Source organism: Acipenser ruthenus, chromosome 52 (genome assembly GCF_902713425.1).
Source record: "Acipenser ruthenus chromosome 52, fAciRut3.2 maternal haplotype, whole genome shotgun sequence".
NCBI classification, from domain to species: Eukaryota; Metazoa; Chordata; class Actinopteri; order Acipenseriformes; family Acipenseridae; genus Acipenser; species Acipenser ruthenus.
Window position 1 is genome coordinate 4,958,162 of NC_081240.1, and position 26,137 is coordinate 4,984,298.

The 26,137-nt window shown below is 39.0% G+C and overlaps 1 protein-coding gene across 4 annotated transcripts in view; it reads left to right on the top strand.

The window, feature by feature from the left end:
* Positions 1 to 316: 316 nt before the first annotated feature.
* LOC117432701 (obscurin-like) overlaps positions 317 to 26,137 on the top strand; it is a 37,695-nt gene continuing 11,874 nt past the window's right edge. For 2 of the 4 annotated variants that reach the window (XR_009320077.1, XM_059016188.1), the window contains exons 1-5: positions 18,206 to 18,523; positions 18,613 to 18,648; positions 20,449 to 20,484; positions 24,658 to 24,972; positions 25,565 to 25,873. Coding sequence is in view for 2 of the 4 variants with exons in the window: in XM_059016188.1 (XP_058872171.1) it covers positions 18,493 to 18,523; positions 18,613 to 18,648; positions 20,449 to 20,484; positions 24,658 to 24,972; positions 25,565 to 25,873 (727 nt within the window). In the remaining 2 variants the exon portion in view is untranslated. Of the gene's footprint in view, positions 416 to 2,842; positions 3,156 to 3,746; positions 4,056 to 18,205; positions 18,524 to 18,612; positions 18,649 to 20,448; positions 20,485 to 24,657; positions 24,973 to 25,564; positions 25,874 to 26,137 lie in introns of those variants that run through there. The other 2 variants (XM_059016189.1, XR_009320078.1) reach the window with 2 other exon arrangements.

Consider the following 26,137-nt stretch of genomic DNA (forward strand, 5'->3'; position numbering starts at 1 on the left):
TATATTATGCGCTAGATATTGTGTATCTGAGTTTTCTGATCCTGTTATACAGTGATTGCACATGTGTAGGCTTTTTATTAAGACATGAAAAATATTCAGTGTGTGCATGAGCAATATTTTTAGTTGCAGTGTTTAGATGACACCAATGAGAGAGTGTGAAAGGCTCAAACTATTTGTTTATCTCTCTTGATCGTCTGTTACCACGTTGGTATTCGTCTGATTATGCCAGAAATATACTTGCGTAACGGAAACACACATTTCTATTGCGCATGAGTTTCCATTGCTGTATTATAATCTGATAGTGTGCACTGTTACATTTAGTTGTGTTACCAATTGAGGAACTGTACAGTGTTTGTTTCAGAGATTAAGTGAACAGCATTCTAATATGCCTTGAATGTTAAATTTGTCATGCTATGTAAGTATTTCTTTAACCTTTCTATGTCAGTAAATGTGACATGTTAATTTTCTTATTTGTAAAATGATTTTTCAGTTTTTGCACTTGGAGACGTGCTGCTGGTTTTGACAGGTATGTGTGTCTCTGACACTTTGCATAATAAGATACAATGGTTTAATGCTTGATTACAATAGAAATGAATAACATTTAGAGTGAAATTCACAAATACATTTACTCTGGTGTCTTCAGCACCATTATTCTTGTTAGAATAAACACACACTATGAAGTTACTCAACCTGAAATAATCAACTCAGGAATTCTTAGATATTCTTATTTTGTTTATTTCTAGTTTTCTACCATGAATGGTTGTCTCTCTTTTTAGAAGAAGTGGTGCCCATGATATTTTATAGTAAATGGCTTTGTAAATTGCACCCTTGTGTTTTTCTTCCAAATAACATCACCGTTACTATTCCAAAATGCTTTACCTAGGGTCATTTTCAAATAACTACATGCCATAAACATGTGTTTATAAAATGAATGAAAAATGTATTAATATTTACGAAGGTAGCTTTTTCTTGTATTGTCAAAATGATAAATCTGTATTTTCAGTGGCCCTAGTTTAACCAGTTTTAAAAAGAGACAGATTAATTGAAACTTTGTCTTGGATTATTTAACAAATATATACCTCATATACCTCTGGGCACATTTTAAAAGCAGTTTCAGCAACTGCATCGGTCAACACTACAGCAGCACAACACATTCATCTGAAGAACTGGCAAACATTTCATGTCGGTTTATTTCATGTGTTTTGAAGACCTCGACATCTATACCATTCTTTACACTTCTTTATCCTTCGTAACATAAATGTACATAACCATAACCACACATAACCATAACACAAAAGAATACAAAAATCTATCTAAACCTTTTTCCTGCTTACATTTTTACTTAATTGTACAGATCACTTTTATAATACCTTCATTGAAACAGCTATGCTTGAAATCGTGAGTTGAGAATTAACAATACACATTTAGTTAACATGCTCGCTATTGTCACTTTATTACCGAAAACAGTTGATTTCTTTATCAATCTGTGCTGTTAATAAACTGTAATTTGTAATTTGTAAGTAATTCAGCTTTCAAAACTAAAGTACAGTTTTCAAAAAAATAATAATATTAAACCCAGAAAAGTGGCATTTTCAGAAATCAAATGGTCTTATTTAATTTCCTGAAAACTGCATGTTTCAAACAGATGTGTATGCACTGAATGTCCAAGTGTATATGAAACATCTGTTAACATGTGTAGTGGGTTTTTTTGTAAGAATTCGTCACAGGAAGCTTGGAACAGTGGTCTTATAATCTTTAATACGATGCGCAAAGGAAGCCAGCAAATGCATTCAAAACACAATTCTGACTTGACTATCAGCCGAATACAGAGATATTTATATGTACATTGACGTCATATAGGATGAACAGAGACTTTCCTTACAAGGAGTTGTTTTTCATAGTTTTTGTCATTGTATGTTCATTCCTGCACGTATTCATGTGGTTTAGGCCTTGTTCTCTATTCTAGTTTCTGTTGTCTAACCTTTTGCTGCCGGAGCATGCTATGATTTTGCAGAAGTAGAAACACATCTTACAGACACATTTAAGTGGAACTGCGCCCTGAGTCCTAAGCCAAAGCAATATTCTATATATGGAATAAAATGAAAACTTATAAGCAAATACTTAATTAATAAAAACACATTTATTTATACACAGACATCATGGGCCTCCCATCTTCTTGTTCAATATCCAGTCGTTGAGGTGATCACCCTGTTAGCTCACACCTTACCCGCACATACAAACTTACTTCCACCTCTCTTTGTATCTAAACTAGGCACATGTCACTTCTGGCTATCTGCCCAGACATCTTATTGCGCCTCCTGAGTCTGTGTCAGGATGAAGATGTCTGTTTCACTTCTGTTAGGAAAACCACAAATGTTCCATCTGACATTTGCTCAGCTAGAAACCTGCAAATGCAAACTTATACTATCAACGCAAATGCTCCCTGCAGATTAAGCATTAAATGTTAGATATACAAATATTTAGAAAATATAAATTCCCTCCACTCATGTTATTAAGGTGTTGTTGATTATTATCAAGGTAATATAGTTTATTACCATTTCTAGTGATACTGCTTGTGGAAAGCTGTGTGGTTTCATGTTATGCCTCAGGATACATGTTTTACAAAACTGTATTTCTATATTTCTACTGCTTGATATTATTAGTATTATTACTTACCACCTATAGTATAATATAAATGAAGTTGATGTGCTACAGTTGTAATTAGTGGTTAAACACATACTTCAATAAGTGTCCATATGTCCATATCTTCCTACTTGCTAAACAGATTGTTCTCTTTCATGGTAATTTTTACATTTTTTTTTTTTTTATTTCATTTTTATAGAGCCAGTTCGCACAGCAATAATTCAAATTGTGAAAGCATCTGTAGTGGAAGGGGTAAAGGTTGAATTCAAATGTGTAACATCAGCTGTGCATGGAGAACAACCAGAGAACAAGGAGAATTGGTTCCATTTATATAAAAACAGAGAGAAGATCAGCTCACTGCCAGAGCCCAGAGGAATGGGAGCTGTCACATTTATAAAACAAGACATCAGAAAGAATGATGCTGGAAACTATACCTGCATGTATGGAAATAATAATCCCAGAGATGTGAAAAACAATCAGACATGGTTCTTCAGTTTATCTCAGTGTACACGGTAAGTACAGCACCAAACAATGAAGAAACACATGAATTTTTGTAAAATACATTAACTGATTTTAATATAAAAAATAACAGAAACACATTTGAAAATACTTAGCTTTGTTCTTTACTAACTACTTTTAGACCCTAAATCATTCAACTGATGTTATTTTTCAAATGTGTAGCATATATAAATAGTAGACTACTCCTTCAGTCACTTGGTGATTTAAAATAAAAAATCTTGAAATTGTATTAAAAATATTTAAATTAAATTTCCCATACACTAGACTCCCACTAATCTGAATCATGCTATGCTAATTAAATGCTTACTGATATCAGCTGAAGAAAGTTAAATCTTATAATTATGTAGAATGTATAAAATAGCTGTCTCTGAATGTTTTATTCAAATGGTTATTACTGATTTATCATCAACTATAACAAAAAAAATATCAAACATGTTTGATAAGATGTTTCTAATATGGTACAGATTATGATCAGACCACTAATCTGAAGAGAATTTGGATTAGTAAACCTCTACTGTTTGTTATTGCATATATTTAGGTACATTTTGAAGGCATGTTTTTAACAAGTTAAAATGCATTTTTAGAGTCTCGCTATCAGCTCATACTTCAGCTGGACAAACACAACCAAATGGAAGCAATGGATGTATCATTTAAATGTTTGATACTATCTGAACTCAGAGATGCAACAGGAAAAGAGGGTTTTTTCCATCTATATAAAAATGGAAGCCTTGTCAATTCACAACCCGATCCCAAACACTTACCAGGTGTAACGTTTGCCATTAAAAAAGTTAAGATGAATGATACTGGAAACTACACCTGTGTGTATGGAAAAGAGAAACCTGTGAACTCAGCAAACAGCAAACGCAGTCTCCCAGTCTACCTTCATGTGACAGGTAAGGACTGAGCTGAATACTTTGTGACACAGTGGGGTCAACTCAATTGATCTAAACTCTGGCACATACAGCCTCCATCTTTCAATCATCTGATGAGGGGACTGTGAAAAGCAACATCGGTAATGGGGTTTGTGAGTCTTCTTTACAGTAATTTACAGTAATTCTGAGAAAGATTAAACACGAAATGTCCCAGGTGGGGTTATACTACAATTGTAAAGATTAAATTGAGAAAAGAAAATGGGCCATATGGTCTAGTAAGCAAAATAGCGCAGCAGTGTTTAAAAAACATAATGAGCCTTTTCATGTTACTCATTACTGTAATTTACAATCTTTTTATGTATATACTTGTTTCAATATTTACTGTACTGCACTGAAAAGACCATCGTTAAATAGTCTATGATATATTCTAAAGGTGGTATGGGGGTAGAAGATGGAACTGAATTTCCTTTAATGTTTGTCTGCTTGATGACATGTTAACTATTGTTCTTCAAATGAAACCGTTTTGACAGGACTCACCATGAAGTACAGTCCCCACAAGATGAGGTTTATACAGACGTGCTCAAATTTGTTGGTACCCCTCCACAAAAAACGAAGAATGCACAATTTTCTCTGAAATAACTTAAAACTGACAAAAGTAATTGGCATCCACCATTGTTTATTCCATATTTAATAGAAATCAGACTTTGCTTTTGATTTTTTATTCAACATAATATTGTAAATAAGAAAACAAATGAAAATGGCATGGACAAAAATGATGGGACCGCTAACCTAATATTTTGTTGCACAACCTTTATAGGCAATCACTGCAATCAAACGTTTTCTGTAGCTCTCAATGAGACTTCTGCACCTGTTAACAGGTAGTTTGTCCCACTCTTCCTGAGCAAACTGCTCCAGCTGTCTCAGGTTTGATGGGTGCCTTCTCCAGACTGCAAGTTTCAGCTCTTTCCATAGATGTTCGATAGGATTCAGATCAGGACTCATAGAAGGCCACTTCAGAATAGTCCAATGTTTTGTTCTTATCCATTCTTGGGTGCTTTTAGCTGTGTGTTTTGGGTCATTATCCTGTTGGAGGACCCATGACCTGCGACTGAGACAGAGCTTTCTGACACTGGGCAGTACGTTTCGCTCCAGAATGCCTTGATAGTCTTGAGATTTCATTGTGCCCTGCACAGATTCAAGGCACCCTGTGCCAGGCGCAGCAAAGCAGCCCCAAAACATAACCGAGCCTCCTCCATGTTTCACTGTAGGTATGGTGTTAAGAACATAAGAAAGTTTACAAACGAGAGGAGGCCATTCAGCCCATCTTGCTCGTTTGGTTGTTAGTAGCTTATTGATCCCAGAATCTCATCAAGCAGCTTCTTGAAGGATCCCAGGGTGTCAGCTTCAACAACATTACTGGGGAGTTGGTTCCAGACCCTCACAATTCTCTGTGTAAAAAAGTGCCTCCTATTTTCTGTTCTGAATGCCCCTTTATCTAATCTCCATTTATGGCCCCTGGTCCTTTTTTCTTTTTTCAAGTCAAAGAAGTCCCCCGGGTTGACATTGTCTATACCTTTTAGGATTTTGAATGTTTGAATCAGATCGCCGCGTAGTCTTCTTTGTTCAAGACTGAATAGATTCAATTCTTTTAGCCTGTCTGCATACGACATGCCTTTTAAACCCGGAATAATTCTGGTTGCTCTTCTTTGCACTCTTTCTAGAGCAGCAATATCCTTTTTGTAACGAGGTGACCAGAACTGAACACAATATTCTAGGTGAGGTCTTACTAATGCATTGTAGAGTTTTAACATTACTTCCCTTGATTTAAATTCAACACTTCTCACAATATATCCAAGCATCTTGTTAGCCTTTTTTATAGCTTCCCCACATTGTCTAGATGAAGACATTTCTGAGTCAACATAAACTCCTAGGTCTTTTTCATAGTTCCCTTCTTCAATTTCACTATCTCCCATATGATATTTATAATGAACATTTTTATTGCCCGCATGCAATACTTTACACTTTTCTCTATTAAATTTCATTTGCCATGTGTCTGCCCAATTTTGAATGCTGTCTAGATCATTTTGAATGACCTTTGCTGCTTCAACAGTGTCTGCCACTCCTCCTATTTTTGTGTCGTCTGCAAATTTAACGAGTTTGCTTACTATATCAGAGTCTAAATCATTAATGTAGATTAGGAATAGCAGAGGACCTAATACTGATCCCTGTGGTACACCACTGGTTACCTCACTCCATTTCGAGGTTTCTCCTCTAATCAGTACTTTCTGTTTTCTACATGTTAACCACTCCCTAATCCATGTGCATGCATTTCCTTGAATCCCTACTGCGTTCAGTTTGAGAATTAATCTTTTATGCGGGACTTTGTCAAAAGCTTTCTGGAAATCTAAATAGACCATGTCGTATGCTTTGCAGTTGTCCATTTTCAATGTTGCATCCTCAAAAAAGTCAAGTAGGTTAGTTAGACATGATCTCCCTTTCCTAAAACCATGCTGGCTGTCACCCAGGATATTGTTACCATATAGGTAATTTTCCATTTTGGATCTTATTATAGTTTCCATAAGTTTACATATAATAGAAGTCAGGCTTATTGGTCTGTAGTTACCTGGTTCGGTTTTGTCTCCCTTTTTGTGGATCGGTATTACGTTTGCTATTTTCCAGTCTGTCGGTACAACCCCTGTGTCAAGAGACTGTTGCATGATCTTGGTTAGCGGCTTGTAAATAACTTCTTTCATTTCTTTGAGTACTATTGGGAGGATCTCATCCGGCCCAGGGGATTTGTTTATTTTAAGAGCTCCTAGTCCCTTTAACACTTCTGCCTCTGTTATGCTAAAGTTATTTAAAACTGGATAGGAACAGGTCGACATGTGGGGCATGTTGTCCGTGTCCTCCTTTGTAAAAACCTGTGAAAAGTAATCATTTAATATATTTGCTATTTTTTTTTCTTGATCTATGATTTTGCCATTTGTGTCTCTTAGACATTTAACCTCCTCTTTGAATGTTCTCTTGCTGTTATAATATTGGAAAAACATTTTGGAATTGGTTTTAGCCCCCTTAGCAATATTGATTTCTATCTCTCTCTTGGCCTTTCTAACTTCCTTTTTGACTTGTGTTTGCAGTTCCAAGTACTCTTTCTGTGTGCTTTGTTTTTGGTCCCTTTTAAACGCTCTGTAAAGTGCCTTTTTTCGCTGAATATTTTTTTTAATTGATCTATTAAACCATTTTGGCCATTTTGTTTTAGATTTAGATTTGTCTACTTTTGGGATGTAATTGTTTTGTGCCTCTAGTACTACATTTTTAAAAGACAGCCACCCTTTTTCTGTGGATGTCTTCTCTATTTTACTCCAATCTACTTCTGTTAGTCTCCGTTTCATACCTTCATAGTTTGCTTTTCTAAAATTGTAAACCTTAGATTTAGTCCTTACTTTTGGGGTTTTAAAAAATATTTCAAATGAGACCATGTTGTGGTCTGAGTTTGCCAATGGCTCTCTGACCTCTGTTTTAGTTATTCTGTCTTCATTATTTGAAAAGACTAAATCAAGGCATGCCTCCCCTCTAGTCGGTGCCTTGACAAATTGCGTTAGGAAGCAGTCATTTGTCATTTCCACCATTTCAATTTCGTCCGTCGTGCCCCCCATTGGGTTTTCCCATTTTATATGGGGGAAGTTGAAATCCCCCATTAGTATGGCTTCTCCTTTTCTACACGCATTCCTAATGTCATTGTACAACAGATTATTTTGCTCAGCGTCTGAATTTGGCGGTCTATAGCATGCTCCTATTATTATGCCCTTTGAATTTGTGTCCATTATTCTGACCCATATTGATTCTGCATTGTTTTCTTTGTCCTAATTTAACACCTGGGCTTCAAGGCTATTTCTTATGTATAGCGCTACCCCTCCGCCTCTTCTGTCCTGCCTGTCTTTCCTATACAGTGTGTACCCACTGATATTATATTCGTCTCCATCACTCTCAGACAACCAAGTTTCTGTAACACCTATCACATCGTAGTTACTTGTTAGTGCAGTAGCTTCAAGTTCTAACATTTTGTTTCTGAGACTTCTAGCATTAAGATAAATACATTTAATAGTGGTCTTACCTGAGTTGTTGCCCTTGTTTTGATGTAGTCTCCCTTCTGTTTTTTTGTTTTCTCCCCCCTTCCTTTCTAGTTTAAATGCTTCTGTACCGCCTGAAGGATCCTTTCTCCGAGTAGATTGGTTCCCTTTCTGTTTAAGTGCAGTCCGTCCCACCTGTATAGATAGTCCTTGTTGTAGAAAGTGCTCCAATGTTCAAGAAAGGTGAAGCCTTCCTGTGTGCACCACGATTTCAGCCATGCATTTTGATTTTGTATTTCCAGCTGTCCATATGGTCCTTTGCAAGGCGCCGGCAGTATCCCAGAAAATACCACAGTTTTGGTCTTGTCTTTTAATTTCCTTCCTAGCTCTCTGAATTTGTTCTGCAGGGATCTTGGCCTGTCTCTTCCAATGTTGTTTGTACCAATGTGGACGACTACTACCGGGTCATCTCCAGTTCGTTCTAGGAGCCTGTCCACGTTCTCAGTGATGTGCTTGACAGAGGCTCCTGGAAGGCAGCACACTGTTGTAGTAAGGGGGTCCAAACTGCGAACTGAACTTGCTGTGTTTCTCAGTATGGAGTCCCCAACAATCATGACCTCCCTTCTTTTTGCTGGCTGGTCAGCACTGTTTATAGGGTCCTGGGTGTTGTTTCTTTCATTCTCTTGATGTTGGTTTTGGTCATCTAAATGTTGAAGTGGCTCAAATGTGTTGGATGTCTGGATTTCTGGTGGTTGTGTTTGACGAAGTTTCTTTTTTTCCCTGCTTCTGCCTATTTGAACCCAGCTGTTTCGACTCTCTTCCATCTCCCTGGTGGCTTTCAGTCTGCTAGGGGTGCAGACTTCCATGAATTGTGGGTGTGTCAGCTCCTCAAGCTCCTGTTGCTGTCTCATTTCCTCCATCTCCTTTTCTAGCAGGCTTAATCGCTGAAGCAAGTCCTGGATGGTGCGGCACTTTACACAAACTTGGTTGAGCTCTGTTGGGTTTTCTCGGATTTCCCACATCATGCAGTTGAAAGCTTCATTTTTTCGTCTGTGAACATAGAGCTGATGTGACTTGCCAAAAAGCTCCAGTTTTGACTCATCTGTCCAAAGGACATTCTCCCAGAAGGATTGTGGCTTGTCAATATGCATTTTAGCAAATTCCAGTCTGGCTTTTTTATGTTTTTCTTTCAAAAGTGGAGTCCTCCTGGGTCTTCTTCCATGGAGCCCACTTTCGCTCAAAAAGCGACGGATGGTGCGATCAGAAACTGACGTACCTTCACCTTGGAGTTCGGCTTGTATCTCTTTGGCAGTTATCCTTGGTTCTTTTTCTACCATTCGCACTATCCTTCTGTTCACTCTGGGGTCAATTTTCCTCTTGCAGCCACGCCCAGGAGGTTGGCTACAGTTCCATGGACCTTAAACTTCTTAATAATATTTGCAACTGTTGTCACAGGAACATCAAGCTGCTTGGAGATGGTCTTGTAGCCTTTACCTTTACCATGCTTGTCTATTATTTTCTTTCTGATATCCTCAGACAACTCTATCCTTTGCTTTCTCTGGTCCATGTTCAGTGTGGTGCACACAATGATACCAAATAGCACAGTGACTACTTTTCTCCATTTAAATAGGTTGAATGACTGATTACAAGATTGGAGACATGTGTGATACTAATTAAAGAAACTAATTAGTTTGAAATATCACTATAATCCAATTATTTATTATCTTTTCTAAGGGGTACCAACAAATGTGTCCAGGCCATTTTAGAATATCTTTGTAGAATAAGCAATAATTCATCTCTTTTCACAGCTTCTTTGCTTTATTCTATGACATACCAAAGGCATGCAAGTATACATGATAAAATAGCTTTTAATTTCATCACTTTTCAGGAGGAATGAAGCATTATTTCAATGAGCTGTAAGGGTACCAACAAATTTGAGCACGTCTGTATATTACAGGGGCGGTATTGAAATCTCCCACTATTCACAGCATTAAAGAGAACACATCATCATCACATTAATGTTGGTCTGAATTATTAAAATTATTAAACAGCTGGCTACCTTTTTAGCCTAATGGTGATACTTTTCTACACGTTGTTGCTTATGATCCCACAGGAGATATGACAACTCCAAACACATCTATCAAGATCCAACACACAAATGGGATAGGCAAGTGTGAATAACTATATTTTTTATAAGTAAACCTATCACTTATTTTAAAGTAGTCCGAGTTTTACAGAGAAAAGTAAATTATTAAGGTGTCAATATTCAAGGCAGTAAATAACTAACAAATCAGATATTATAATTGAATCAGAATGGTCACAGCTCTGATTATTGCTGGTACATATTGCTGGACAATTTCATGCCAGATTAAACCAACTCCAAAAACTAGGCTTTATGGAAAACGTGATTATTGTGTGTTTGGTGTACCTGCTCAAAAACCAACAATGTATGACTTCACTGTGGAGCATACTGTATGTACCCTATTCACATACTGCAAGATCAAGCTACTGTAAAAACAGGATTGGATTACATTTGCTTTCAACATATTTTCATCAGGCTTTTATGTCAGTAGGTTATTAGTGAATTATAGAATCTGTTTGCACATATTTTACAGGATCTTTCAATGAATCCCATTTGTATGTGGATCCCCCAGGATCTCTTCCAGTTCTGTACCTGGGTGCAGGGGTAGGATGTGGGGTCCTTGTGCTGCTGTTACTGCTGATAGGAGGAGTGCTGAAGTGTCTGCAATCCAATCTAAAGCTGGTATGGGGATGGAGGATAGAACTGAATCTCCTTTAATGTTTGTCTGCTTGATGGCATTTTAACTATTGTGGCTCTCATGTGATTTCAATTAGACATGAAACTGCTTTGAAGTGTTGCAAAGATCAATTTCCATGCAGTTCATAAATCTGAAGAGATCATCACAATCCCTAAGTTTAATAATTGTTGGTCTGAATTATTTATTAGAGAAACTGCCACCTCAGCTTTAGTTTCTAATTGTTGTTGTTTATATTCCCACAGAATATATGACAACTCCATCCCAACAGAAACCAACAGACAAGTCTGTGTTTGTTTTGTTTTGAATTGAGTTTTCTGAATTAAATTAAAGGTTTGGACAAAATAATTAAAACTGTGTCTATTTCACAATTACAATAAGAACATAAGAACATAAGAAAGTTTACAAACGAGAGGAGGCCATTCAGCCCATCTTGCTTGTTTGGTTGTTAGTAGCTTATTGATCCCAGAATCTCATCAAGCAGCTTCTTGAAGGATACCAGGATGTCAGCTTCAACAACATTACTGGGGAGTTGTTTCCAGACCCTCACAATTATCTGTGTAAAAAAGTGCCTCCTATTTTCTGTTCTGAATGCCCCTTTATCTAATCTCCATTTGTGACCCCTGGTCCTTGATTCTTTTTTCAGGTCGAAAATGTCCCCTGGGTTGACATTGTCAGTACCTTTTAGGATTTTGAATGTTTGAATCAGATTGCCGCTTAGTCTTTTTTGTTCAAGACTGAATAGATTCAATTCTTTTAGCCTGTCTGCATACGAAATGCCCTTATACAGTAGGGGTAGTTTCTTCAAATGAAACCATTCTGACAGGACTCACCATGAAGTACAGTACGCTAACATTAACCCAGTAGAACTGACCTATAATCTGAACCATACTCTTTCACAATTAAAATACAAGTAGATGGAAGTAGATAGAACTGCGGACAGGAGAACAGCCGTAGATTCAAATACTGCCACTCAAAATGACTCCCTCTGATGCTTCCCCCAGATTGATTCATTGAAACCCTTTTTAACATGAATAGAGCTAATCAGTGGAATGAGGTCTGCACATCATTGCAAAGAACACATTATCATCAAATTAATGTTGGTCTGAATTATTAAATTCATTTAACAGCTGGCAACTTTTTTTAGCCCAATGGTGATAATTTGCTACACGTTGTTTATGTTCCCACAGGAGATATGACAACTCCAAACACATCAAGACCCAACACACAAATGGGATAGGCAAGTGTGAATAACTGTGTTTTTATAAATTTCCTTGAACTTAATAAAATCACTTATTTCAAAGTTCAAGTTTTAGAAAACAAAGTAAGTTCTTAAGTTGTTAATAATAAAGGCATGTGACAGAGATTGAATGATTCTTGGTGTTAGATCCCCCCCCCCCGAGCTGTGTAAAGGGAACAGAGTACCTTGGACTAGTTGGCCCGACAATTCATTCCCAGGGTTTGGTGGAAGTTGGACATCTAGAAAGGGGGTGGAGGTACGGTACACTACTACTACGCGGATTGGAGGAGCAGATGTGCTAGTTAACCAAGGGGTCATGGTTGACGGTATGAATAGGGGATGTAATGGTTATGCTATTGACCGAACGGACCAAGTGTTTTTGTTCGTTTTGTCACTCTGTCTAAAGTCTACTGTTTGTCTTGTTTGTTAGACTAGACGGCTAACACGATCTTGAGCTGTCGCCCACGGCCAACACAAAACCCAGACAACAAAGCACTAACTGTTCACAAATTGTACTTTCACCACCCACACTGCAGCACTCACTGGGAGAGGTGACCGTGTTTGTGTGTGGTGTTTGGACATTGTTATTATTTATGGGACTGCCACCTTTCATATCCCTGTGCAATGCACATTGCTGTGTCCTATTCAGGGCCAGTCTTAGTCTGTGTGGGGCCCTAAGAGGGGGTCCTAGAAGGTGCCACCCCCCCCCCCCCAAAAAAAATCCCAATTAAAAAAAAAACAAAACCCCCCACACATTATGTCAATAAAACCATAGGCTACTGCTCATCTTCAGTAATCAAGTAGGCAAGCCATACTGCACATGTGCTGTCATTTAAGTGAAATAAAAACTGTTTGCAAACGTTAGCCTTTTTATATAAATCTAAAATTATATTTGACCGATCTACTTATCAAATCCACGTGTAACATTTCACATTTGGATACTGCACATTCAGCTGCAGTTTTGAGTGCTCTTTAATTTTTACTGTGTAAATTACACTAAAACAATATGCCCATCATGACTTTTTTTCTGAATATTATAGCAAAGAAGCAGCTTTATTTTATACCACTCTGCATTTACAGGTGTACTTCCAAACATTTAATCTCTTGCAGATACCTATTCAGACCGTTGGTGTGGTGGTCCGTCTCACTTTAATAATACTCTCGAGTTCATTAATTGATTAAAAGTAGCCTACTCACTTTAAGAAAAGCCTCCAGTAAAACTTTAAAAGACGATGCTGCACTGTTCTGCGCCGTGTCTTGGTATTCTTCAATGGAATGTAAAGAGGGACAGGCTATTGATTAGCCTATCAGACGGCACTTAGATGCTGATTTTTTAAAAATAAATTTATTATAATCGAGTACACTCACATGAGGAAACATGTCCACTTTGTCAGTCAGAAAGTGCAAATGTGGTAATGTTACATTGGTAGAGTCTGAATCGGATTAATTTACTTTCTAGAGCAGATTTTTATTTGACAGTTTGTCTAGATACGGCAGCAGAATTCCTTATTGCTGCTTGACTTGAATTTCTTTATATTTTTTTATTTTCCTTTTACAATGACCCGACTCGTACTTGCGCGGGGCCGACGTAATAGTCGTGAGACTATTAAAATAAACAGAACTCATTTTCACCCGTACTTTGTTGTCTATCTCTTCATTGTTGGATTACTACACTGCACCTGCACATACCACTTGACACTTTGCAACAAAACACTAATTGATTTATATACTGCACCAGAAATTATAATTGAATCAGAATGGTCACAGCTGCGATTATTGCTGTTACATATGGAGCACTTAATGTCAGATTTAACCAAGTCCGAAAACTAGGCTTTCTGGAAAACGTGATTATTGTGTGTTTGGTGTACCTGCTCAAAAACCAAGAATGTATGACTTCACTGTGGAGCATACTGTATGTACCCTATTAACATACTGCAAGATCAAGTCACTGTAAAAACAGGATTGGATTACATTTGTTTTCAACACATCTTGATCGTGCTTTTATGTTAATAGGTTATTAGTGAATTATATAATTTGTTTATTGAATTATATAACATTTTGTCATATGTTAACATATAGATGAGAAGCACAGGTGGGTCTAGTTTGGCTCACAGTAAAACTTCATAATCCCTGTCTTGTGTCCCCACACAGCCTGTGTAACCAACCACTGATTCTGTTTTCTCATCAATGCAGAGTCGTACGGGCTGGGGAATGACATCAGAATCTTCCTATCCCTGGGGATCCTTCTTGTGCTCTCAGTTATTGTGGGGGAAGACTTCAGTAGCAGACAGAGGAAGCACCATGGGGATGGTAAGGAAGCTTCCCTTATGGATTAAATATAATTGCCTGATTGATCACGAATCATTCATATATACACACAGCATGAAGTCATACTGGACGACTATAGTGCATATATATATATATATATATTAGTGACAGATACAGGCTCTGCACATGGGTGCACATATGTGTGTGTGTGTGGTAATGAAGATTGTTTAATTGTGTGATTGTTTCATTGAAAAGTGTGGAATGTGGCCAGGTGGTGGGTGATTGAATGATTCACAATTACCCCTTGTCACATCCTATAAAAGATCAAGGGAATTAATGTTTGTAGTGGGTTGTGTAGAAGAGTGCTGGGAGAGGAAAAGAAAGAAAGAAAGAAAGAAAGAAAGAAAGAAAGAAAAGTGTACCAGGAATGCTGTGCTTGGGTGCTGTTTTGTTATATTGGGTTTATTTTGAAGAAGAGTATTGTTTGTTTTTTTTTACACTTTTGATTTGTGTTAGTTTTGTTTAATTAAAAGTTTGTAACAAAAAGCATTTGAACTGCAAGTTATTGTGTCTGGGTACTATTTTCAAGGGTGCACGCCAGATTTGGCCACTCCGTTACACCACTATATATATATATATATATATATATATATAAAAGAATGTGTTGTGTTTTTAATTTTGGTTAAATAAATGTTTTTACGCAAATAAACTGTATATATATATATATATATATATATATATATATATATATATATATATATATATATATATAGTGACAAAATCTTTTTTTTGTAGTAATATTGACACTTTCCAAGATCTTGACGGCTGTCTTCTAGTGCAAATGAGTTAGTCCAGACAAACAGCAATTAGCTGGGTTTGCTGAAGATGGTTCTAAAGGCTATTTGTACCTAATAAAATGTTGCTCTCTTACAGACACCAATGGACAATAAACCAGCCCATCCTTCAACGCTGTCCTTTGATCTGCAGTGCAGGTGTAACACATCTTGTAATACGACACCAACAGCTCACAAGTTACAAAGAAATATCCTGCAAGGAAAAGGAGAGATCTACAAAAAGCACCACTTTGTGAAAGCAAAGTAAAAGTGTTGCTATCTTGTGTTCTCTGATAGCATGTACAAGCTTATTGTAAGGCTGCATGACATTTAGTTTCTGAGTTTCTGAATTCAATATTGCTGATTGTATAAAGAGTTACTGAACACACTGCAATGTTTACAAGAAATGCAATACTTTGCTTTTGCTGTATCTATTTGTTATACCTTCTTCAATTTATTCATGTTTTTTTCACACCTTATGGAAATACATTTCTCAGGAGTGTTTATCAGGAGAAGATAATTTCTCTTAAAATCATCAAAGTGTATCCAGATCAGGCTCCCGCTTATAACAAAGCTGGTGCTCTGAATGAGTGGTGAGTTGTAGGAACAGGAAATTAGCATTGTTACAAGAGGGAGCATGAACTTGATACACTGCAGGGTGATTCATAATTCACACAACAATGTCAGAGATGTATTATGATTTCCATCTTGCACACTGAACTTACAGCACAGAGCTGCAGTGTGCTGCTAACATTGCAGGTTTACTGTTAGCTTCATTAGTCAAACACACTCTTTATTATGTAGAATAAAAGGGTTTTTCTTTTGGTTATGTTTATTTTGTTGTGCATAATAAATATTTTGATCTAAGTTGTCTCATTAGTATTATTCCTACTTGTCCAGTCGGCCGATAACACTGTTTTTCACCTGCAGAATTGTTTGTACGAGTATGTTAATGTAAAATGCCAGAGAGGACCAGCACTCAGGACCAGATCAGAATGTGCTACTCGTGAGTTTCATTAAACAAAAACAAAAAAAACAACAAAAAAATGGAGTTGACAAATTGAATGCCTTTAAAACTCTTTCATTGATGCAAAACTCTAAAGATTCCTAATGGTTTTAAGAATGAAATGGTATCCAATCAGGCAAATATATTGCATACTGTATCTCAATTTAGAACTTACTCAGAACACAATGAGTATATCCAGTCATGTGAATTTAAAAGTATTACAAGGACCAATACGATCCAATCGTGCAACTTTAAATACATTGCAATGATCAGTAAGATCCACCAGTGTAAGGTTAACTATACCCCAAAGGATGGTACAGAAACATTACATTACAAAAATTTAGATTAGATTAGATTACAAAAATACGAAAGAAAAATAGCAACCTACTTTTGATCTAATGATGTTTGCATTCCTTCTAGAAACATACACAGTAGCTTCTGTAGAGCACATTTGTTAAAAATACATACAACCAAGCATCAAACTGTGTCTAACCTTTTGCGGTCCTATGTCGGACCTGATTCGACATTGCAATTTTCCCTTTCCGGTCCAATGTCAGACCCTGTCCGACATCATCAAAAAGACATAAAAAAACAGGTCTCTAGTCATTATTTCTCCGGAAAAAGCCGAGAAAACCATTAAATGGTCGAGTGAGACCATTAGGAGCCGATAGAAGCCGAAAAAAGGGGCGTATCTCATGAATACAGATAGCCCCGCCACCACATAGAAAACATGGACATAAACAAACAAGATAGCTGCTTCTGCATCCAGCACTCAAAGAATATCACAAACGTTTGCAGACTTTTTTTTTTAGATATTATAGTAATAAAATAATGACTTGGATAGCATTATTAAGGAGTTTGGTGATAAAACGAGTGATGAGGAGATGATTTATCAGTATGCACTACTATGTAGATGTATGTGAAAAATACAGCGAACAAGGGGTGGGGCGGGGCTGGAGATGCAGTACTGAGTGTCCTGTTGATATGCAGTGCCTTTTAAACCTGTTTTACTGTGAAAAAAATATTTTTAAACAGCGCGTCTAAAATAAACTGCACATGTAAAAATAAATTGGACCTGACACGCCTGAGACACGCTGAATAAATGGACCGCTAAGGGCTAATCTTGTGGAGAGTCACAAAGTTGGATTCTGTTGCTCTACAGCCCCTAGTGGCCATGTGGTTTCAACATCATTTCTTTTTTAAACTCCAATATTCAACCATTAGTATATTGACATTGGTAGAGGGTAGAGTGGCATCCTTTCAAACATGAACACTTTGTGACATTGTCTCTTTAAATCTTTAAAAACTCTTTCAATAGTATTCAAAAGATAAGAGGGGTTAAAATGTTAATATGTTCAATGTACAATCTGAATTATAATGTTATTTTCCAGCAGATCTGGAGGAAAAACTGTACTAGCTACAGCTATAGTGCTCAGCATTGAGACAGCAGTGTCTGCTGACTTCATTCCCTATGGTGATTAGAATTTGACTGGATTTGTGGCTTTACAGTTATCTTGATTTTCATGTTGGTTTTTGTGGCGTGCACATTTGAGTGTTCAGGAGGTGGCATGTATCAGATACTCGTACTCGGAATTGCTTTTAAGAAGTATTTATCAGCAGGTATTCAATAAACCCATTCATTAACGTGTTGACTTCAAAACAAGAAAACCTGCCCTTCACTCACGTTTACAATTGGGTAATAATAATAATATCTTTATATAGCGCATTTCATAGTGGACCAAAATCACAAAGCGCTTTACAGAGATAGGCTGTGAAATGTGCATTGTATGCAGAGTCACTTAGACTTAAAAATAGTCAAATATAAAAAGGTTTAAATTACATCAGTTCCTTGATTTAAGAGCCATCATCATCACATTGTGTAACTCCAGGCCTACATGTTATCCATTGATTGCCACATGTGTGGGCTTACGGTGTGTGCAATGGAATAGTTTCACTGCCTTTTATTAAGACAGGAACAATATTTTTAGTTGCAGTGTTTAGATGATGCCAATGAGAGCGTGTGAAGGACTCAAACTATTTGTTTATCTCTCTTGATCGTCTGTTGCCACATTGGTATTCGTCTGATTATGCCAGAAATATACATGCATAACGAAAACACACATTTCTATTGCGCATGTGTTTCCATTGCTGTATTATAGACTCATAGTGTGCTCTGTTACATTCAGGGAACTACATTTGAGGAACTGTACATTTGAGGAACTGTACAGTGTTAGTTTCAGAGATTAAGTTAACAGCATTCTAATATGCCTTGGAATATAAACGTTGTTATGCTATGTAAGTATTATTTATTTGATAACTTTTTTATGTCAGTAAATTTGACTTGTTCATTTTCTTATTTGTAAAATGATTCATTTGTTTTTCAGTTTTTGCACTTGGAGACGTGCTGCTGGTTTTGACAGGTATGTGTGTCTCTGACACAATAAGATATAATGATTGATTTATTTTTTTTTATTTCTCAGCAGACGCCCTTATCCAGGGCAACTTACAATTGTTAAAAGATATCACATTATTTTTACATACAATTACATATTTTTTACACATTATTTTTACATAGAATTACCCATTTATACAGTTGGGTTTTACTGGAGCAATCTAGGTAAAGTACCTTGCTCAAGGGTACAGCTGCAGTGTCCCCCACCTGGGATTGAACCCATGACCCTCTGGTCAAGAGTCCAGAGCCCTAACCACTACTCCACACTGCTGCCCTAAGCCTATTTAATGATTGAAACGAATAACATTTAGGGTGAAATTCACAAGGTCGTTTACTCTGAAGTGTTTTCAGCACCATTATTTCTGAAAGAACAAACACAGTGTATATGAAACATCTATTAACATGTTATTGAGGTGTTGATGATTATTATCGAGGCATTATAGTTTATTACCATTTCTAGTGATACTGCTCGTGGAAAGCTGTGTGGTTTCATGTTATGCCTCAGGATACATGTTTTACAAAGCTGTATTTGTAGTGTTTGATATTATTGGTAGTATTACCACCTACAGTATAATGTAAATGCAGTTGATATTCTACAGTTGTAATTAGTGGTTAAACACACACTTCAATAAGTGTCCATATGTTCCTATTTGCTTAACAGATTGTTCTCTTTCGTGGTATTTTTTAAATATTTTGTTTTTATTTCATTTTTATGGAGCCAGTTCACACATCAATAATTCAAATTGGGAAAGCATCTGTAGTGGAAGGGGATAAGGTTGAATTCAAATGTGTAATGGCAGTTTTTCCATCAGGTCCGCTCAGAAAGACACACACCCATATTACAAGGCACTGTGTGAGAATGTGCCACTCGATGGGGGATATCAGCTCTTTGTGGCCGACCTCCTGGAACTAATTTCCGGCCCAGGCCTCCCGGTGCAGACTTCCATCCCTATTCATTTATAGGGCTGTGCTGATACTCCTACTCAGAATTGCTTTTAAGAAGTATTTATCAGCCGGTATTCAATAAATCCATTCATTAACGTGTTGGTTTCAAAACAAGAAAACCTGACCTTTGCTCACGTTTACAATTGGGTAATAATAATAATATCTTTATATAGCGTATTTCATAGTGGACCACCATCACAAAGCGCTTTACAGAGGTAGGCTGTGAAATGTGCATTGTATGCAGAGTCACTTAGACTTAAAATAGTCAAATATAAAAAGGTTTAAATTACATCAGTTCCTTGATTTAAGAGCAATCACCCTCAGATTGTGTAAATACAGGCCTACATGTTATCCATTGACTACCACATGTGTGGTCTTACAGTGTGTGCAATGGAATAGTTTCACGCCTTTTATTAACAGGAACAATATTTTTAGTTGCAGTGTTTAGATGATGCCAATGAGAGCGTGTGAAGGACTCAAACTATTTGTTTATCTCTCTTGATCGTCTGTTGCCACATTGATATTCGTCTGATTATGCCAGAAATATACATGCATAAGGAAAACACACATTTCTATTGCGCATGAGTTTCCATTGCTGTATTACAGACTCATAGTGTGCACTGTTACATTCAGGGAACTACATTTGAGGAACTGTACATGTGAGGAACTGTACAGTGTTAGATTAAGTTAACAGCATTCTAATATGCCTTGGAATATAAACATTTTCATGCTATGTAAGTATTATTTATTTGATAACTTTTTCATGTCAGTAAATTTGACTTGATCATTTTCTTATTTGTAAAATGGTTAATTTGTTTTTCAGTTTTTGCACTTGGAGACGTGCTGCTGGTTTCGACAGGTATGTGTGTCTCTGACACAATAAGATATTATGATTGATTTATTTTTTATTTCTTAGCAGATGCCCTTATCCAGGGCGACTTACAATTGTTACCAGATATCACATTATTTTTACATACAATTACATTATTTTTTACACATTATTTTTCATAGAATTACCCATTTATACATTTGGGTTTTAATGGAGCAATCTAGGTAAAGTACCTTGCTCAAGGGTACAGCTGCAGTGTCCCTGTGGCAATGTGCCCCGCCCCTGTGTGCATTTGTGTGTTATGTGTTGTATGTTGCGTGTGTTAATGTCGGTGTAAGTCATTGGTACACGGGATATAAACGGGTCTGTGTTTCACATGTGATTTAAAAAGTGTAGATTTGTATTTAGGCACGAGGAGGGCACAAATCACTTCACGTGCTGATTAAATGTAATATGTGAGCACGGGGTTGCACAGAATTAATTCACGTGCTGGGATTCAAGTGAATAATTAATCAGTAATTGAATCCCAGCACAACAGTATATATAGATGCACATTTTCATTCAGTCGGGGTTAGGTGTTCAGTGAGTGGAGAACGGGATTGGAGACAGAGGTAATAATAATAAGAAGAAGAAGAAGAAGAAGAAGAAGAATAGTTAAGTGTTTTCACTCACCGTGTTTTGTCTGTGTAGTCCGTTTTGTTTGTCTCTTTATTTTGGCGTGTAGTGCCGTGTCCAGTGTTTTTGTGTTTCAAACCTTTTATTTTCTGTGCTGTTTTATTAAATGCTGAGCGAAACCATTCGCTCAGCTCCACCAAACTCCAAGTCTCTGTCTGTTTACTTCCTGCTTCTGGTCTGACGCCACCCACTCCGGCCGTCTTTGTGACACGGGGTGTCCTGCGTAGGATCGACAGCGCCTCCAGGACTCAGGCCAGAGCAGGAACCGCATTTTTTGGATTAAAAAATATATATAAATAAATAAAATGGGATGGAAGGAGGATAAAGAGGTGAAGGACAGGGAGGAGGAGTGCCGCCTAAGGGCCAGACATCCACGGCGCTTTAACAAGCCAACGCCGGGGTGCCTCCTCTGCGACCAGGATCATCTGTTCGCCAACTGTCCCTTCCGCAGTTATGAGGAGGAGCCGGAGCGTCCACAGCCCAAGTGGGAGGAGCCTGAGCGTCCACAGCCCAAGTGGGAGGAGCCTGAGCGTCCACAGCCCAAGTGGGAGGAGCCTGAGCGTCCTAAGCCTGAGTGGGAGGAGCCCGAACGTCCTACGCCTGAGTGGGAGGAGCCCGAACGTACTACGCCTGAGTGGGAGGAGCCCAAACGTCCTACGCCTGAGTGGGAGGAGCCTGAACGTCCTACGCCTGAGTGGGGGGAGCCCGAACATCCACAGCCCAAGTGGGGGGAGCCCGAACGTCCACAGCCCAAGAGGGGGGAGTCGGTGCGTCCACAGCCCAAAAGGGAGGAGTCGGTGCGTCCACAGCCCAAAAGGGAGGAGTCGGTGCGTCCACAGCCCAAAAGGGAGGAGTCGGTGCGTCCACAGCCCAAAGAGAGGAAAGTCGGGGCTTCCATAACCCTAGGAACCAAGCTGCCAGCAGAGGGAGAATGCCTGCTGGTCCCACCTCCACCAGCAGAGGGAAAATGCCTGCTGTCCCCATCTCCACCAGCAGAGGAAGAATGCCTGCTGGTTTCCCCTTCCGAGGCAGAGCCGCACCAGTCCCCTGCAAGAGAGGCAGAGCAGCACCAGTCCCCTGAAAAAGGGGGAGACTACACGCTGCTCCCACCTCCGTCGTCAGGAGACTACACGCTGCTCCCACCTTCACCGGCAGGAGCAGAGCAGCCGGAGCTGTCTCTGTCTCCGCCACCTTCACCGGCAGGAGCAGAGCAGCAGGAGCTGCCTCTGCCTCTGCCACCTCCACCACTTCCTCCAGTAGGAGCAGAGCAGCAGGAGCTGCCTCTGCCTCCACCACCGCCAGGAGCAGAGGAGCAGGAGCTGCCTCTGCCTCCACCACCGCCAGGAGCAGAGGAGCAGGAGCTGCCTCTGCCTCCGCCACCTCCACCGGCAGGAGCAGAGCAGCAGGAGCTGCCTCTGCCTCCGCCATGTCCACCAGCAGAGGGTGAATGCCTGCTGGTATCACTTCCCCCACCAGCAGAGGATGAATGCCTGCTGGTATCACTTTCCCCACCATCCCGAGGAGAGGAGCGGGAGCTGCCTCTGCCTCCATCACCATCAGAGGGAGAGAAGCAGGAGCTGCCTCTCCCTTCACCAGAAAGACCAGTACGTGAAGCTGGCGGCCCTCAGCAGCCCTTGCATAGGCTGCTGAGGGAAGCATGGGGAAGAACCGCCTGGTCGCAGAGGCCGAGAAGAGGGCCAACACCCGCACCCCGGCTGGTCCTGACTCCCTGCCACGCTTCACTCAAGGATGCCTGTCTGGCATCGCCTGGGGTTGCCAGCCGCGCTGCATCGCCTGGAGTTGCCAGCCGCGCCGCATCGCCTGTGGTTGCCAGCTGCTCCGCATCGCCTGGGGCTGCCAGTTGCTCCGCATCGCAGCAGGAAGTACTGTGGCCGGAACCCCACCAAGGGGAGCTGCCGGCCACGAAGAAGGTGGGGGAGGTCAGGAGACCTGCTCCCACTGCAGCAGTTTCGCTGCCGGAGATCGTGGGGGAGGTCCGGAGACCGGCTCCCACTGCAGCAGTTTTGCTGCCGGAGATCGTGGGGGAGGTCCGGAGACCTGCTCCCACTGCAGCTTCTTCGCTGCCGGCAGTACTGTGGTCGGAGCCCCACCAAGGGGAGCTACCGGCTACGAAGGAAGGGGGAGAGGTCAGGAGACCAGCATCCCCCGCAGCAAGTTCGCTGCAAGCGGGGACTAGCAGGCTGTCAGCCGTGCCACTACCGGCAGGGGTGCTGACAGCATGGCCAGCCAGGAGCCCACTGAAGCCTCACTTCCCAGCCCGAGACTTTGTCCTGGACTGCTGGATTTTTAAGGGGGGAGGTGGCCGTTGAGGCCATGTGTGCTGCGCACAAGGGGGGGGTATATGTGGCAATGTGCCCCGCCCCTGTGTGCATTTGTGTGTTATGTGTTGTATGTTGCGTGTGTTAATGTCGGTGTATAGTCATTGGTACACGGGATATAAACGGGTCTGTGTTTCACGTGTGATTTAAAAAGTGTAGATTTGTATTTAGGCACGAGGAGGGCACAAATCACTTCACGTGCTGATTAAATGTAATATGTGAGCACGGGGTTGCACAGAATTAATTCACGTGCTGGGATTCAAGTGAATAATTAATCAGTAATTGAATACCAGCACAACAGTATATATAGATGCACATTTTCATTCAGTCGGGGTTAGGTGTTCAGTGAGTGGAGAACGGGATTGGAGACAGAGGTAATAAGAAGAAGAAGAAGAAGAAGAAGAAGAAGAAGAAGAAGAAGAAGAAGAATAGTTAAGTGTTTTCACTCACCGTGTTTTGTCTGTGTAGTCCGTTTTGTTTGTCTCTTTATTTTGGCGTGTAGTGCCGTGTCCAGTGTTTTTGTGTTTCAAACCTTTTATTTTCTGTGCTGTTTTATTAAATGCTGAGCGAAACCATTCACTCAGCTCCACCAAACTCCAAGTCTCTGTCTGTTTACTTCCTGCTTCTGGTCTGACGCCACCCACTCTGGCCGTCTTTGTGACAGTCCCCCACCTGGGATTGAACCCATGTCCCTCCGGTCAAGGGTCCAGAGCCATAACCATTACTCCACACTGCTGCCATAAGCCTATTTAATGCTTGAAACGAATAACATTTAGGGTGAAATTCACAAGGTCGTTTACTCTGAAGTGTTTTCAGCACCATTATTTCTGAAAGAACAAACACAGTGTATATGAAACATCTATTAACATGTTATTGAGGTGTTGATGATTATTATCGAGGCATTATAGTTTATTACCATGTATAGTGATACTGCTCGTGGAAAGCTGTGTGGTTTCATGTTATGCCTCAGGATACATGTTTTACAAAGCTGTATTTCTAGTGCTTGATATTATTAGTATTATTACTTACCACCTACAGTATAATATAAATACAGTTGATATGCTACAGTTGTAGTTAGTGGTTAAACACACACTTCACTAAGTGTCCATATGTCCATATCTTCCTATTTGTTTAACAGATTGTTCTCTTTCATGGTATTTTTTACATTTTTTTAATTTCATTTTTATAGAGCCAGTTCGCACAGCAAGAATTCAAATTGGGAAAGCATCTGTAGTGGAAGGGGAGAAGGTTGAATTCAAATGTTTAATATCAGCTGTGCATGAAGAACAAACAGAGAACAAGGAGATGAACTGGTTCCATTTATATAAAAACAGAGAGAAGATCAGCTCACTGCCAGAGCCCAGAGGAACGGGAACTGTCAAATTTATAAAAGAAGACATCAGAAAGAATGACACTGGAAACTATACCTGCATGTATGGAAATGAGAATCCTGGAGACGTGAAAAACATCAGCCATGGTTCTTCAGTTTATCTCAACGTACAAGGTAAGTACAGCACCAAACAACGAGGAAACCTGAATTTTTGTAAAATACATTAACTGATTTTAATATAAAAAATTAACAGAAACACATTTGAAAATACTTAGCTTTGTTCTTTACTAACTACTTTTAGACCCTGAATCATTCAACTGATGTTATTTTCCAAATGTTTAGTGTATATAAATAATATACTACCCCTTCAGTCACTTGGTGATTTAAAATAAAAAATCCTGAAATTGTATTAAAAATATTTAAACTAAATTTCCCATACACTAGACTCCCACTAATATGAATCATGCTATGGTAATTAAATGCTTACTGATATCAGCTGAAGAAAGTTAAATCTTATAATTATGTGAGAATGTATAAAATAGCTGTCTCTGAATGTTTTATTCAAATGGTTATTACTGATTTATCATCAAATATAACAAAAAATATCAAACATAGGACGTGATAAGATGTTTCTAATATGGTACAAATTACAATCAGACCACTAATCTGAACAGAATTGGGATTAGTAAACCTCTACTGTTTGTTATTGCATATATTTAGGTTCATTCTGAAGGCATGTTTTTAACAAGTTAAACTGTATTTTCAGAGTTAAGCTATCAGCTCATACTTCAGCTGGACAAACACAACCAAATGGAAGGAATGGATGTATCATTTAGATGTATGATACTAGCTGAACTCAGAGAAGCAGCAGGAAAAGAGGGTTTTTTCCATCTATATAAAAATGAAAGCCTTGTCGATTCAAAAGCCGTTCCCAAAGACGTACCAGTTGTAGAGTTTGACATTAAAAAAGTTAAGAGGAGTGATACTGGAAACTACACCTGTGTGTATGGAAAAGAGAAACCTGTGAACACAGCAAACAGCAAACGCAGTCGCCCAGTCTACCTTCATGTGACAGGTAAGGACTGAGCTGAATACTTTGTGACACAGTGGGGTCAACTCAATTGATCTAAACTCTGGCACATACAGCCTCCATCTTTCAATCATCAGATGAGGGGACGGTGAAAAACAACATCTGTAATGGGGTTTGTGTGACTTCTTTACAGTAATTTACAGTAATTATGAGAAAGATTAAACACGAAATGTCCCAGGTGGGGCTATACTACAATTGTAAAGATTTAAAAAAAAAAAAATGGGCCAAATGGTCTAGTAAGCAAAATAG